The 13,502-nt window shown below is 41.3% G+C and overlaps 1 protein-coding gene and 1 non-coding gene across 2 annotated transcripts in view; one reads left to right on the forward strand and one right to left on the reverse strand.

Annotated features, from left to right (window-relative positions):
* ak5 (adenylate kinase 5) overlaps nt 1–13,502 on the reverse strand; it is a 57,956-nt gene that overhangs the window by 30,569 nt on the left and 13,885 nt on the right. The window contains exon 6 of the mRNA XM_028428396.1: nt 6,100–6,291. Coding sequence (XP_028284197.1) covers nt 6,100–6,291 — 192 coding nt within the window. The remainder of the gene's footprint in view (nt 1–6,099; nt 6,292–13,502) is intronic.
* trnal-uaa (transfer RNA leucine (anticodon UAA)) lies at nt 4,832–4,914 on the forward strand. Its single transcript has one exon. It is a non-coding gene; the product is annotated as a tRNA-Leu (tRNA).

The raw sequence follows: 13,502 nt of genomic DNA on the forward strand, positions 1-13,502 counted from the left end.
CAGCCCACAACCTCTTCCACAGGTTACCGTGGTAACGACCTAAAAAAAGATGCAGAGAGTCTGGAGTCTGCTGCGTGGGAGAGTCCTCCTGCAGAGGATGAGCAGAGGGGGAGCAGACTGAGGATTCCCCGGAGAGTTCTGCATTCAAAAAAACCCATCAAGGGGACTCAGAACTCTCCATAACTATCTGCACTACAGAAGAAGTGGCTGCTTTCACACTTCAGTGTCTCTATAATCTAAAATGTGCTCTGACACCAGCACATAGGCTCCTTATAATCCATTTGTACTTACAAGAATCTGCGAGACTCTCAGGGAGAGGGCTGGATTTAACTCGTTTTACACAAAAAAGGCCTCCTCCCAGGTAGAGGGTGATCACCTTAGAACCACCTGGTGACACCTATCAGTGTATCAGTATCACACCTAGTCAGGTCACATGCTTTTACTATTCATTCTTAGTTCATGTGTGGGTCAAACAAGGACTATTTACAATACCTTAGTCAAGGCTGAGATGCCAGCATGCATCTTGAGCACAAGTTGTTTTTATTGATTGTTTTTGCCAGGTTTGGCTCTTGGGGTGAGAATGTTTATTTATGTGGCATATTACTAAATGTAGAACATACATCCTCCCACCATAAAGAAGCCGTCTTATGACAGTGACTAGCCATCATGTCTTCAACTGCCAGAAGATGGATGCTTTTGTCAGGAATGTCTTGCGCTGTTTTACCTTAATGAAGCGAACATGCACAACCTTTAAATAAAGACTGGGTGAAGTGAAGTAAAAGGCTGCAACCATTATCTGAGAGATCTCAGAGGGAGAGACTGGATTAACGGAAACAGATGAATTGGAGTCTTAAAGCTTTGAGGCAGCTTAAAGTGGCAGCTCCTTCTGGACTCTGAAGCGCTTTTTGTGCATTCAGTGCAATCTGTTTGATCATCTGAACACATTCATGTCAAGTCCTTCAGAAGCGTGAGCTAAAAAAAAAAGATTCTCACTGCATGTAAAGCTCAAAGTCTGACAGAAGAAGATATTTATATAATGGTTAAAAATATTTTTGAATTTATATATAAACAGACCTGAAGACTGAACTTTAAAGAGTGTAATAAAGTGTGTGTCTTCAAAGCAAGAGATCTGCTGAATCCTGCTGTACCCTTCTCCCCTTGATCTCCTGTATATTTTAGGAAAATTGAAAGAATACTTGGCAAGCATCCCTGGAGAGACCCAGGAAGATGGAGTGAGGTGTTTGTTGTTTGTTTATATTTGCGTGGCATCGAGCAGCATGTGGGAAGGCGGCTGGACTCACTCAGGGAAAAGTTAATTGGATCTCTCCATTTTCCTAGAATGACAGGCCAGCTTCAATCAAGGCCCCCAACAAACAAATTATTTCTCCCCACTGCAGTTCCTGTTTATGGACTTTAATGTGAAGGTGTGTGTGTGTGTGTTTGTTGAAGTCATCCTCCTACTATAAACAGTCATCCTGAATTTAAATCAAATCAAAATGTCGTGTTTGAGTCCACAAGAAACGCTGAGTAACTGTACGTCACTGGAAGCGCTCCCACACTGACAGAATGAGGACCAGTTAAATCACATCTGGAATTAATAGACTCGTAGACGTGTGTGTTGATAATTCAGTCATCGCAGTTTAGCACTGACATTGTGGAGAAATGAATCACAGCAATTGTTCTTTTGGGGAGAGACTGCTTAGGCCAAAGACCAAAGATAGAGCATGGAATGTCTGACCATGTACGAGACTTCCAAGACAACACATGTCCTCAATGAAATTAAGAGATACCACCTGGACATCCACACATGGGGATGAGTAAAAGTCACTGTCATTCTCCAATCAGGCCATGAGAGCACCCACACACATGGAGCAGCCATTATTATCTCTAAGGAGAAAGACAAAACCCTGCTGGAGTGGGAACCAGTATGTGAGAGGCTGATCAGAGTGCTCCTCAACTCTTAAGTTTTGCAAACTCACTATCTGAAGCTGAGGAGGAGGACACTGGTACAAATGGTACAAATAGGTCCAAGCACCCCAGCAGTACATGCTTCAGATAAGTGATGACATGAATGCCAGATTGGGAACCAACAATGCTAAAGCACAGTATGTCTCCATAGTAGTATAATCGTCAGATCGTCACAAGACAACATGCAAAGTGAAAGTCAACAGTAACAACTTGAGTATTTTAGTGATCTTAAACTTGATATGATGGGGGTATACTGCCCCTTTATTCATTAGATATGGTACCAATTTTAATAATAACCAATTGAACCCTGTGGTACACCACAGGTAATACTAACTGTTGGATGTGGTAGCATCATACAGAGAGTCTGAAAATGACACTATGGTGATCAGGCAGCAACACAAAGAGCTGAAACTAACTCTGTCCCTCCTCACAAAACTTTCCATATCTGTAAATACAGAGACCTGGCAGAGCTTGTTAAAGAACAAGAACCAAACCAGTATGTTCAGTCTAGACATCGAGTAGTTGTTGTTTTTTTACTTTTAAGGGTGCTTCAGACTCTGCCGGCCCTGTGAGGCTTCAAGCGTGTGTGATTGGAAGGACGATTTGACAAGCTGGACAGAGAAAGAGAGAGAGAGAGAGCGAAATTCACCATGACTGCGACTCCACAAAGAAAGTGGCGACAGCAATTCACAGGAGGGACAGGCCACCGATAACCTCAAAATGTTCAAATCGCTCAGGTGGAATGATGGCAGACTTCTTTCATTCACAGGTATGAGAACAGGAAATTGGTTATAGCCGAGGTGTTTTCACCAAAACATAACATGTCAGATTGCTTAAGGGCGGTGCACCTACGGAGGGCCTCGGTTTAAAAGTTTACAGCTGACGTGTTACCGCCGCCATAAACTACTATACAGAACAAACATTTAGAGCAAACATCCATAAACACGCTGTTCACTGTACTTTTATAGCAGTTTGTGTTTATGTTATAGTCTCCACTAGAGCAACGTTCCTAAATCACTGACTACAGGTTTATTTAGGACCACTGCCAAATGCCAGAAATAACGTCTGAGGCTTTCAGTTTAAAACCCTTCACTTCCTGTCTGCACACACCGAAGCGGATGTAGCATAGATCAGAGAGGATTAAATCTGATCGGCAGTTATTAACTTTAAATCCAATGACAGAAGTGTCCCATTTGGCCTTACAGTGGAGGCATTGGTTCAGAAATGAAAGAAAAAACTGAACATTTCAATGTTTTACTAACACAACCCTCCATCCAAACCTCCACCCGACTCCTGTGTCTCGCACTTACATTGTCAAGTAATGGATAAGACAACTAGAAAAAAGTTTTTCTTAAAATGTGGCTGCTGAATTATTTGTATTTTAATTACAACCCTGATTTTGGCTTCACACCTTTAAACACATGAATATGTCTGATATTTAAAGTAAGAGCTAATCAAGCACTCCCTAAACCGCTGCCTGCCCACACACCTGCATCACCCAACACCTCCACCTACACACATCAACTCCATGGCCACGGGGGGCCGATGCGTGTACACCATCCCCAGGACCACTGGTGTCATCCTGGCTCTGTGACAGAACCATGACCATCTGTTTGAAGCAGTCCATTAATGTGTGAGGATGTGATGCATTAAATGTACCTGCTGAGTCACATTGGCACTTTTCACTGAGGCTCCTTCTGAACAACGTAATGCACACAGGAGTATTGCAAAGAAGCCGTTGGAGTTTTCATGAATACTAAAATCTTCTCTTAAGGAAATGCAGGTAAAAAAAAAATTGCCAGTGAAACCGGTAGCTCTCTGACAAGCAGGCTCATTGCAGGCTGGTATAGCCTTTTAGAAACCTGAACACAATAAGCCGGAGGGAAATTTACTGGATGATAGAATGGGTGTGGGGAAAACAACAGCAGACAGATATGAGACTTGAGAACTGAAGAAACAAGAGGGCAATAACCAGAACATAAAGTATATAATATAAAAGAAAAATGGGAAATAAATCATAACACACAGGAGGAGATTCCAGATTGCATCTCAAATCCTCATCATCAATTGTTGTCTCAGATGTGCTGTTTTCTGTGGGCACATGCTGCAGACTTCTGGAGGGCATCTGATGGTAATCTTTTTTATGTTGAAGTGAGATCCACTGGAGATTAATGCACTGATTTTAAGATGTCCTGAGACAACCGTCTAAAACCGATGCAAACAGAGCGTCTATCTCACAGATATACAGTAGAGGAGTTATTCAGTATTCCCTTTGCTGCGAGGAAGACGAGCCTGCGCGAGCTGAGACTCAGACAGATCAATAAGACTCCCACTAGAAGAGTGTGGGCTGTTGGTTGAGGGAGCCAATATCTCTATTAGCACTCCACTCACACATACAGTGGGTAACTCGATGCTCCCTGTGCACCAAACCACACGATCTAATGAAGATCCCAGAGGTCTCCCGTTAACAGAGAACAACAGTCTGAACGTCTCCTCAAAACAAACAACAAGATAAACGATGTAGTTTGGAAACTTTCTTGACTTAGTGTGTGTGTTAAGAACGGTAACAAATATTTCTGGATACACTTCTTGTTGTGGCCCACTGAGGTTTATATCCTTGGCTTTACTTCTAAGACGTTTTCAATAGATCGGTGTGAGGTGAGTGAAATGTCTCCACAGATACTGGATGGTGTTAGTACAGACATTAATCCTCCCCTCAGGCTGATTTATTGAGTTTTATGGTATCATAACTGCACAACAAGCTACCATGTAAATACTTATTGTGGGCTCATTTCATTGATTAATGATTGACAATCATTCTATAATGTCTTTCGGGGTTGTCGTCCAAGTCTGCTCTTTCATCACCAGGATGGCCGAGTGGTTAAGGCGTTGGACTTAAGATCCAATGGACAATAGTCCGCGTGGGTTCGAACCCCACTCCTGGTAATACATTTTCATCCAGCCTTCATTACTGGGTGAGAAGCTGCAGCTGATGGGTGCTGGCAGGTCCACTGTCTCCTGCATCACTGATCACCTCCAGTACCTACCACAGTGCTTTAGTCTGGGTAGTGTCTTGTCTGATGAGTTGTGTTCACCTTATACAACTCAGTCACTTACAGAGGTTTTCTGATGACTCTGCAGTTGTGGGGTGTATAAGTGGTGGACAGGGGGCAGAGGAAGGTGGACAGATTTGTGGAGTGGGCTGGAGGGAATCATGTGCTGCTTAATGTGGACCAGAGCAGAGAGAAGGTGACTGACTTCAGTCTGTGTAATACCTCATCTCTGTGCCATAGATAACACTGATTGCTGTGACTGACAGAGTTTGCACAAGGTGTAACTTTCAAATTGCACACTTTTGTTTTTGTACCTATATTTTATATTTCTATTTTTTCTGTGAATAATATTTATGCTGTTTATTTTTACCATTAGATTTATATGTTTAGTATTGCTGCTGCAATAGCGAAATTTCCCAGCTTGGGAATAATCAAGTATTTCTATTCTAAACTCTTGGACTCCAAACTCTCAGGCAGCATTAATCTTTCAATTTATTCACCTTTTTGTGTGTTTTATTTAGTAGAGTTTGGTCTCAGTGGATAGTGGTGGATGAAGCAGCTCAGACATCTGATGACTGGTGGACAAAACAAACCTCTGCACCATCCCTGCTCTGTTTTTCATTTTCAGTTTTCTGCATTGACTAAAACTTTAAAACACATCCCTACACTGCTGCTGCTGCTCATATCTGTATTACTTTTTTAGAGGTTGATGAAAAGTGGAGGTACATCATCCAATTACTGTCACTCAGTTTGTTTGGTTGTAATTAGATTTACATATATATGCAGTCTATTTTTAGTCCTCACACAACCAGCTCTGCAGCTGACTCACTGTTACTCTCATCAGTTTGCTTGCTGAGTATTACTTTCAATACTGTGTCACATATGTTTGTTAACAGTATGACTCCCAATTATCAGAAGAAAAGTGAAAACCCTGCCTTCTGTTGTATCTCACATAAAGCAGGAAAGCAGGAAGCTGTAAACGTCCGTTCAACTTTCCGCTTCATACTGGGCGCCCTGCGTCCTGTTAGCCATCATAATTACAAGAAATCATACACACACCTTTTTCAATCAGCCTTACCGTAACAATAAGGCCCCTCTCCTGGAAGTATTTCACCAGAGGAATGGTGTTTTGTTTGAAGTTGGTCAGACGGCGGTCGATGGCCTTGGGGTTGTCGTCGGGTCGTCCCTGCTGCTCGGCTCGCTTCTGCAGCCTCTCCTTCAAACGGTGGTTAGTGCAGGCCAGGAACACCACCAGGTCAGGAGTGCAGATCTGTGGAGAGGGACAGGACGTGTGAACTATTACAGACGACCCCGTGCCGCTCGGATGAGTATTCATTTTGTATTTGATGGTCATAAGCTGACCCTGAGGAAGCAGCTGGGGTCAAACTCATTTTAAATCCAATGCAGGCAGGGCACAATGTTAAAGCTGCAATTATGAAAAAAAATATAAAGTGTGTACACCTTATATATACTATAGACATTTGTGAATCTTGAAGCAGATCCACCTCCTGAATTGAAAGGAAAGAAGCAGTTTGGATACAGACAGGATTATGAGTCAGACAGGATGATACTGTGGTCTCCCTGAAGAAGGTGAGAGCACAACATGACACACACACACACAGATTTTCTTTGTAATATTACTTGTTATATTTGATAAACAGAAGAGAATGAGGCTGTAGATGCTGGGAGGGAAAGTATCTGAAAATTGGGTTCTTTTTTTCTGTGATGCCTGTAACGACAAATGCGATCGCACATGCAGCCTTTTTTTTCATAACTGCGATGGCAGCTTTTCATCTGGAGATCAAACACAGAGGACCCAGTTATAAAATGTAATATAACTGACCGAACAATCCTGCACATCATCGCTATGTGTTAACAGCAATCCCGCATTAGTCTTGTTGCTATGGCGATTATCAGTCAGTGTTTCATTTAATCATTAAAAAAAACTAATTTACCAGCACCATTTATATGTGTAGCTCATTAGTTGCAAAGCGTTTTGTGAGCTTTGTTAAACTATGGTCCAGAAAATCAAATCAATGTGCTGAAAGAGGATAAAACGTTCAATGAAGTGGGTTTATCACTGACAAACATGACAACTGATGTGTTCTGTGTTCTGCTAAATGCACAACAAAAGGCAGATATATAAATTGATGGCAGCATTTCAAGCAGCTTCCTGAGGAAATAACATCTAGATGATCCTGATAAACGTGCAAAACATGGCTGTTTTCATTTGAGGTTTGATGTTTGGTTGGTGGTAAGAGATAAGAAACGGTTTAAAAATAACATATCAAGCTTCTTAAGAAAGAACTCAATGAGGGCATCGGTCCAGAGTTTGTTTGCCTTTGGTTAATTCTGTTCTGCTCTGTGTTTCTAAGCATGTGGAGCTGCAGACTATCAGACATCTCCATCTGTCTGCATAAACCCAACTGTTTTGGATTTTTTTTTTTCCCTCTCCGTCCTCCATCCAGCCGTTCTCATGGAGAGCAGTTGATTTCCATTCCCAAAGAACTGGAGCAACACATGTAATATAAAACACACCTGTAGGAGCCAACACAGGGTTCAGGTTCTTAAATGTTTGTTGCATGCTTATAGAATGTTATTTATGTTAATATTTGGGTGTGATGATAGTATTGCTTACTTTCCCATTTTTTTGTGTAGCACCTGAATGACGCACTGCACATGCGCACTGACTCTTAGAACAGCCGTTATACGAGTAAAAAGGTGGATTAGCAGCAGTGCTAGGTTGGAGCAAAAAAAGGTTTTTGACCGTTATTGTAAGATATGTTACTGTTCTGTTATTAGTTAGGAAGTGTCATCTGTGGACTGTAAAATATTGGCTTATAAGAGGAATTCAAGAAGAAGCTTGAATGTGCCCTAATGGAGATGTTATGGATGTACAGCATCTAACAATTAAAACTGCAAAACCACGACCTGGCTCTCTCTTTGAGTGGCTTTGTTGGAGAAATAAGTTATGCCACTACCACACCCCTGTAACAGGAGCTACAGTCAGTGTATCATTTGGTTTGTAAAAAGTCACAGATTTGTGTGGAAACCTCTGATTAAAATATCAAGTCAAGAAAACAGTTGATGTGCTTAGTGTGGCAAATAAAAGCCAAATATTTCATATCTGCTTAAAAATAATGAAAAAATGAAATAAATATTTCAGCTGTAGTTACAGTTTCAGGAAAAGAGGTGTATTAACTATATAATAAAAGTCATTAAAAGGCTCAGAAAAGCTGAGATACCTACAGTGTCTGAGACTACTCATCACCCTGTCAGCTTGAACATTAAACAGGAAATGAGAGCCTTTCACAGAGATTGTGAAAGTCTTATTCCACCATCTTAATGGTTCCACCACCATCATAATGTGCCTGTTTGTTTGCTTTGTTCAAAGAGCATGTTGCAGCATCAGGGGTGTGCCTCCTATGGGCTTTCCTCCACACACAGTGGATGGTGTGGCACCGTGCACTATATATAAGAGGCAAAAAGCAACTTTAGCAAATGTTAGAGAGAGAAGGAAGCGAGGTTGTGTTAAGCTGAACCTCTCTCTTTCCAAATCTATGCATTTGCATCAGAAAACCGAGGTGGTTCAAACCTCACAGCTGTGACTTGTTCCTCTGGCTGAGCTTTGTAAGCTTGCTAAAAGAACAATTACATAACATTATTGTTTTTGCAACTTCCCCTTAAGCCGATAGAAGTGTCAGTCTTGTGGGAGGAGGAGGAGGAGGAGGAGGAGGAGGAAGCCATGTGCACTTGCAATAACAGGCAGTAATTAATTTTACTGGAAGCATAATAGTTCATTTCTCTGTGATGTTCCACACAGACCCTTATTGCAGCGCAGCCACAAGTTTGTTACTCATTATGATGGCCATGTGTGCAAGACAAGCAGACAGACTCACGCTGCTCAATAACCACTTTAAAATGTCCAATTAGTAAAAAGAAATGTTAAAGAAAAGCTGGGAGTCCTCGGGCTGGGCTGCATGATTGGCCTGTTTCTTTCATAAAGGACATCTTAATGATTATTATTCATTACTAAAATTGATGGATCTTTGTGTGCTGTGGATTTAAGCACCCCCCCCCCCCATGGGCAGACTGACACCTCCACGGTCAATAGGAGTGTTTGTGAAAAGGCTTGAAGGGAGGATGAAGGGATCTACGGTCTCTGCGGGCGGCTATAAAGGGAGCAGGACGGCTCTGCGATGGCCCACAGGAGTGCCTCATAAATGGCTGCTGTGATGTTGTAAAGGCCATAGCAGCAGCATGGGGTGATTAATAAAAATGGATGCTGCTGGTCCTCAGAGGATCACTTGGTCATCCCCTGAGCTCTGGAGGTGCTGCTGGGGATACAAGCAAACACCAATACAAGCAAAAAGATCCAAACTAAAAAAGATACAGAAGCTTTCAGGTCATATTTAACCCTCAGGCGTCACTTTAATTTACTACCCTTTTGTGTCATTAGGGGACAAAAAAGTCCACTTCCAAAAAACTGCTATAAGAAATTAACAGATTAATATTTTTTCTTACTTTTTTCTGCATAAATATGTTAAACAACTTCAGCCCTGCTCAAAACTACCAAACATTAAATCATTTTGAGGAATTTAACCCTTTAAATGCCAGTTTGATTACTTGATGTCACAGTAATTTTTTTATGAAGAAAACACAAAAAATGAGTTATTTTCCACAAAACAAAAGTTAGGTGGCTGAGGCGTTATATTTATATCTGTCATGGATAGGTCAAAGATTAGCCAAAATATGTGTTTGTGTAGCAGCAGTTTAAAATGGTATTTTCCACTTAGGTCCCATTAACTCCTATTATAGTACTACATTTTTTAATATCATAACTATAACAACATATAACCATGCATTTCTTGATGTAAGGGTTTCATTTTTGAAAAAAATAGTTAAATTTGTCATTTTCTACTGTTCACCACTAAAATCAGCCATTAACCCATTATATTCCTATGCATAAAATCCTTGTGTTTTGTGGATGTGTTTTGGATTGTGTTCAGTAGGCTGTTTTAAGTGTGTGTGCATGTGTTTGTACACGTGTGTATGTGTCCATGTGTGTGCATACGTGTGTGTGTGTGTGGTGTGTGTGTGTGTGTGTGCGTGCATGCATCTGTGTGCTGTTTCATGTGTCTTTGCAGTAGTCATTGTTGGTGTTAAAACTTATGTATGTAATGTCTGATGAAGTTACTTCAGTATATACCATCCACAGACATACAAACACTCTTTCAAGTAAACAAAAACATGCCCCCTTCAATGTGTCAATGTGTATATTTTGTGGACTGAGGCTGCTCCAACTGAGGCTTTCCTAACTGGTTTGACCTCACAGAAACACACAGTATAGACCCTTCGTAACATAAAGTCAACTTTTCTGTGATATTCCTGCAGTTTCTGCTGTTGACTGTATATTTTATCTCCCTACATGGAAGCAGTTTCTGATGTTTTCTATCCTTTGTATTGTGAACAAACACACAGAGCCTGAAGGCGCCGCACACTTTCTCTTTGTTCTGCCTTCGCAGTTGTTTTACAGCACAGATCGTACTTTGCAAATGAAACCGTGAGAACGGCACTGTGCAACAAATAAGCGACGCTTATTGTAAAAATGAATGAAAATGAGAGGAACTAGATTTACACAACCATAAACTACCTGAGAGATTAGATTACATTACCGTCTCTGATGGAAGGAAACGACTAAACCCTGAAAAATCAGTGTTGGGTCTGGACAGGAAGTACAACACTAATAATCGAGTAAACATACACTCAACCCACAGCCACACAGTCGGCTCAGCAGTAACGGTTGCTTGTGTTTTAATGTAATAGCAGTGATTAAATACTCCATTAAAACGGCTTCAGAACACATATTAGAACAGGAACAAGCTGCAAGAATATTACGAGTTTGAATAACAGCGTGCACAATATGTTGTGATGCGCCATTAAAGATTCTACAGAGCCTCTCCCACACAGTAATTACTCACAGACCTGCAAAGGCACTCTGGATTCAATCTTAAATGAGCAATTAAGTCTAACATTACCATGAGAGCCTCCCTCACACACAGTATCTGCTGTCACTTAATGACAATTTCACTTTGGAGCTAACTAAATGTGATTAAGGACCGTCTTTTGGTAGCTGTCCAATGGTGGCTTGTTGCTGGTATTCGCCAATTAAGGGAATTACTAGGAGACTGTGCAGCCAAGAGGTTCATTCAAACTCTGGTTGATAAACTTGTTCTTTGCCAAATACTTTATGAGCTAACATTATGTAGATTATGGCTGCCTGGCTAAGCTAAGCTTCTTTGTTTGCTCAAGCAAACTGCTATCAGAGTTTATGTAATAGCTGGCTGTATTACTTTACCGTCTAAGGTTATGCTGTATGTTCATCAGTGTTGTAACAATAGCCAAGCTGCAGTCTTCAGGAGTCAGACATGTAACCTTCAGACTTCATTATATTTGGACTTTAATTTACACAGAAGTTTTGGACGTGACCACCTTGAGTGACAGGCTATTGAAGCTTCCTTCTTCCACCTGCCTCAGCTCCACTCGTGCTCCAGCTCTTTGCCTGTATTTGGAGTTTAGGTGGACTGTGATGCTGCCAACATGGCAACGGTCAGAGTAGCTAGCTAGCGATAACATGGTGTTGGTGTTTGTTGCTTTGTAGAGTTTCATTTGGTTAATTGACTTCACATCAATAACACACTGCATTGTTTGCCTGCTATCACTTGTGGCTGCCTCCCCTTTAATGATTCACAACAGATTTTTTTTGGATGTCATCCAGTTCGTCTTCAAGCTGTATCTCTGCCACAGTATCAAGAGTTTTGTCTTAGAGATTTAAATACATTTGGAAACTAAGGTAAATGTGAGCAGGAAAATACTGAATTGGAAGTTCATCAGCACAACTGGTAATTATTTTTCCCCAGTCATTAAATCCATTCTGGGTACCAGCTCTGATTTCCTGCCTACAAATCCAATCTCGTGTTTCACACGCCTTCACATGAAGTTTTCAGACTGTGCCGAGCGTTTTACTTTTTCCATCTGTCTCACTTCTTCATCTTTAATCACAGCGGCCTCTCTCTCAGTGACTCAGTCTCTCCTCCTCCCTTCTCTCAGCTCCTCTCTCTCGGTCCACAAGCTGCTGCTAATGAGGAGAAGAAAGTTTCGAGTCTCGTCCTCTGCAGATCCCAGTGGGGCGTTTATCAGCAGCAAAGGGCTTTTACATTTTTAGCATGCTGACATGTGATTGTTCAGTGCTGGTTGAGTAGAAGTAGTATTTAAGTCAACTCATTACGATTGGCTCACCACAGCTGACATCACACCTGCTGTTTAAGATTTGCATGAGATTTGGTTTTTCTCTGATTTTACAGCCGATTGGAGCGCTCATGCTCAAATATGCTTCAACAGTCAAACTGTAAACCTGGATGCTGGAAAGACACACAAAGGTGTTTCTTAGCAACCAGGAAAAAAAACACACTGTTCATTATTTTGGTACAAACACAATGCTTTGTTTTAGCCGGTGTGAAAAAAGGCTGCAACTTCCTGAATCTGTCTTACATAGGAAAATATGTTGCCAGGACTTAGATGATTAGATGATGATAACTGAATAGAAGAGGGCACGTGCAGTACTGAGTACTAGATCAACAACACATGGACACCCCTAACACCAACACACATTATATTATGTAGTTTTTCAATTTGCATGGGATGATAAGGGGACAGTTAGACAACAACTAACAACATGCTGAACTCATTTCTCTGCGGGCAGAGAGTACAGTGGGTACATTTGTTGTAAACCCAACCTATCCCAAGATGCATTGGAGATTGAGACCTAACCTTGAATTGTTTACTTAAATTAGCATAAAACTGATAACTAAGACATGCAACAGGCCAAGAGACAGGCCTGCACATGTTCCACATGAAATAATATCACAAACAGGATAATGCATTCAGATCTGGTTTAAATTAAATGCTATGCTAGTCTAGCTACTCATTTTAATCGCAGGCATGAAGGCAATAAAGAACGAAAGGTGAAACTGTTCCTTGAACCCACTCCAAATGTAAATATTCCATTACTGGATTTAAGCGTATGTTAGATCTAATAGTGTTTTCATGATATTATTTTAACCTATTGACTGGACACTCACTGGCACAAGTGGTCTCATCCCAGGACAGCACCAGGTCTCAGCACACCTCATTTGTCAAAGTGTAGCGCTGTTGTTTTCTCTCTTCGCTTCTGAGCAGCACAAAAGGTCCTTTAATAACAATAATACGTTGTCACTTTATTCGACTGTAAATCTCAGGGCTGCTGCATCTGTGCATCACTGGCTGAGTGGCTCCCGTCCAGCCATGGTGGCCTTTGTGAGCTGTTTTTGCACTGTTTCCAGGACATGGTTATAAACACGACAGCATGCAGAACCTCCTCTGGTCCTTATCTAACCCCCAGGGCCCATTTAAAAACTGTGATCATGTCATTTAATGATCCTT

This window comes from Parambassis ranga, chromosome 17 (genome assembly GCF_900634625.1).
Source record: "Parambassis ranga chromosome 17, fParRan2.1, whole genome shotgun sequence".
NCBI classification, from domain to species: domain Eukaryota; kingdom Metazoa; phylum Chordata; class Actinopteri; family Ambassidae; genus Parambassis; species Parambassis ranga.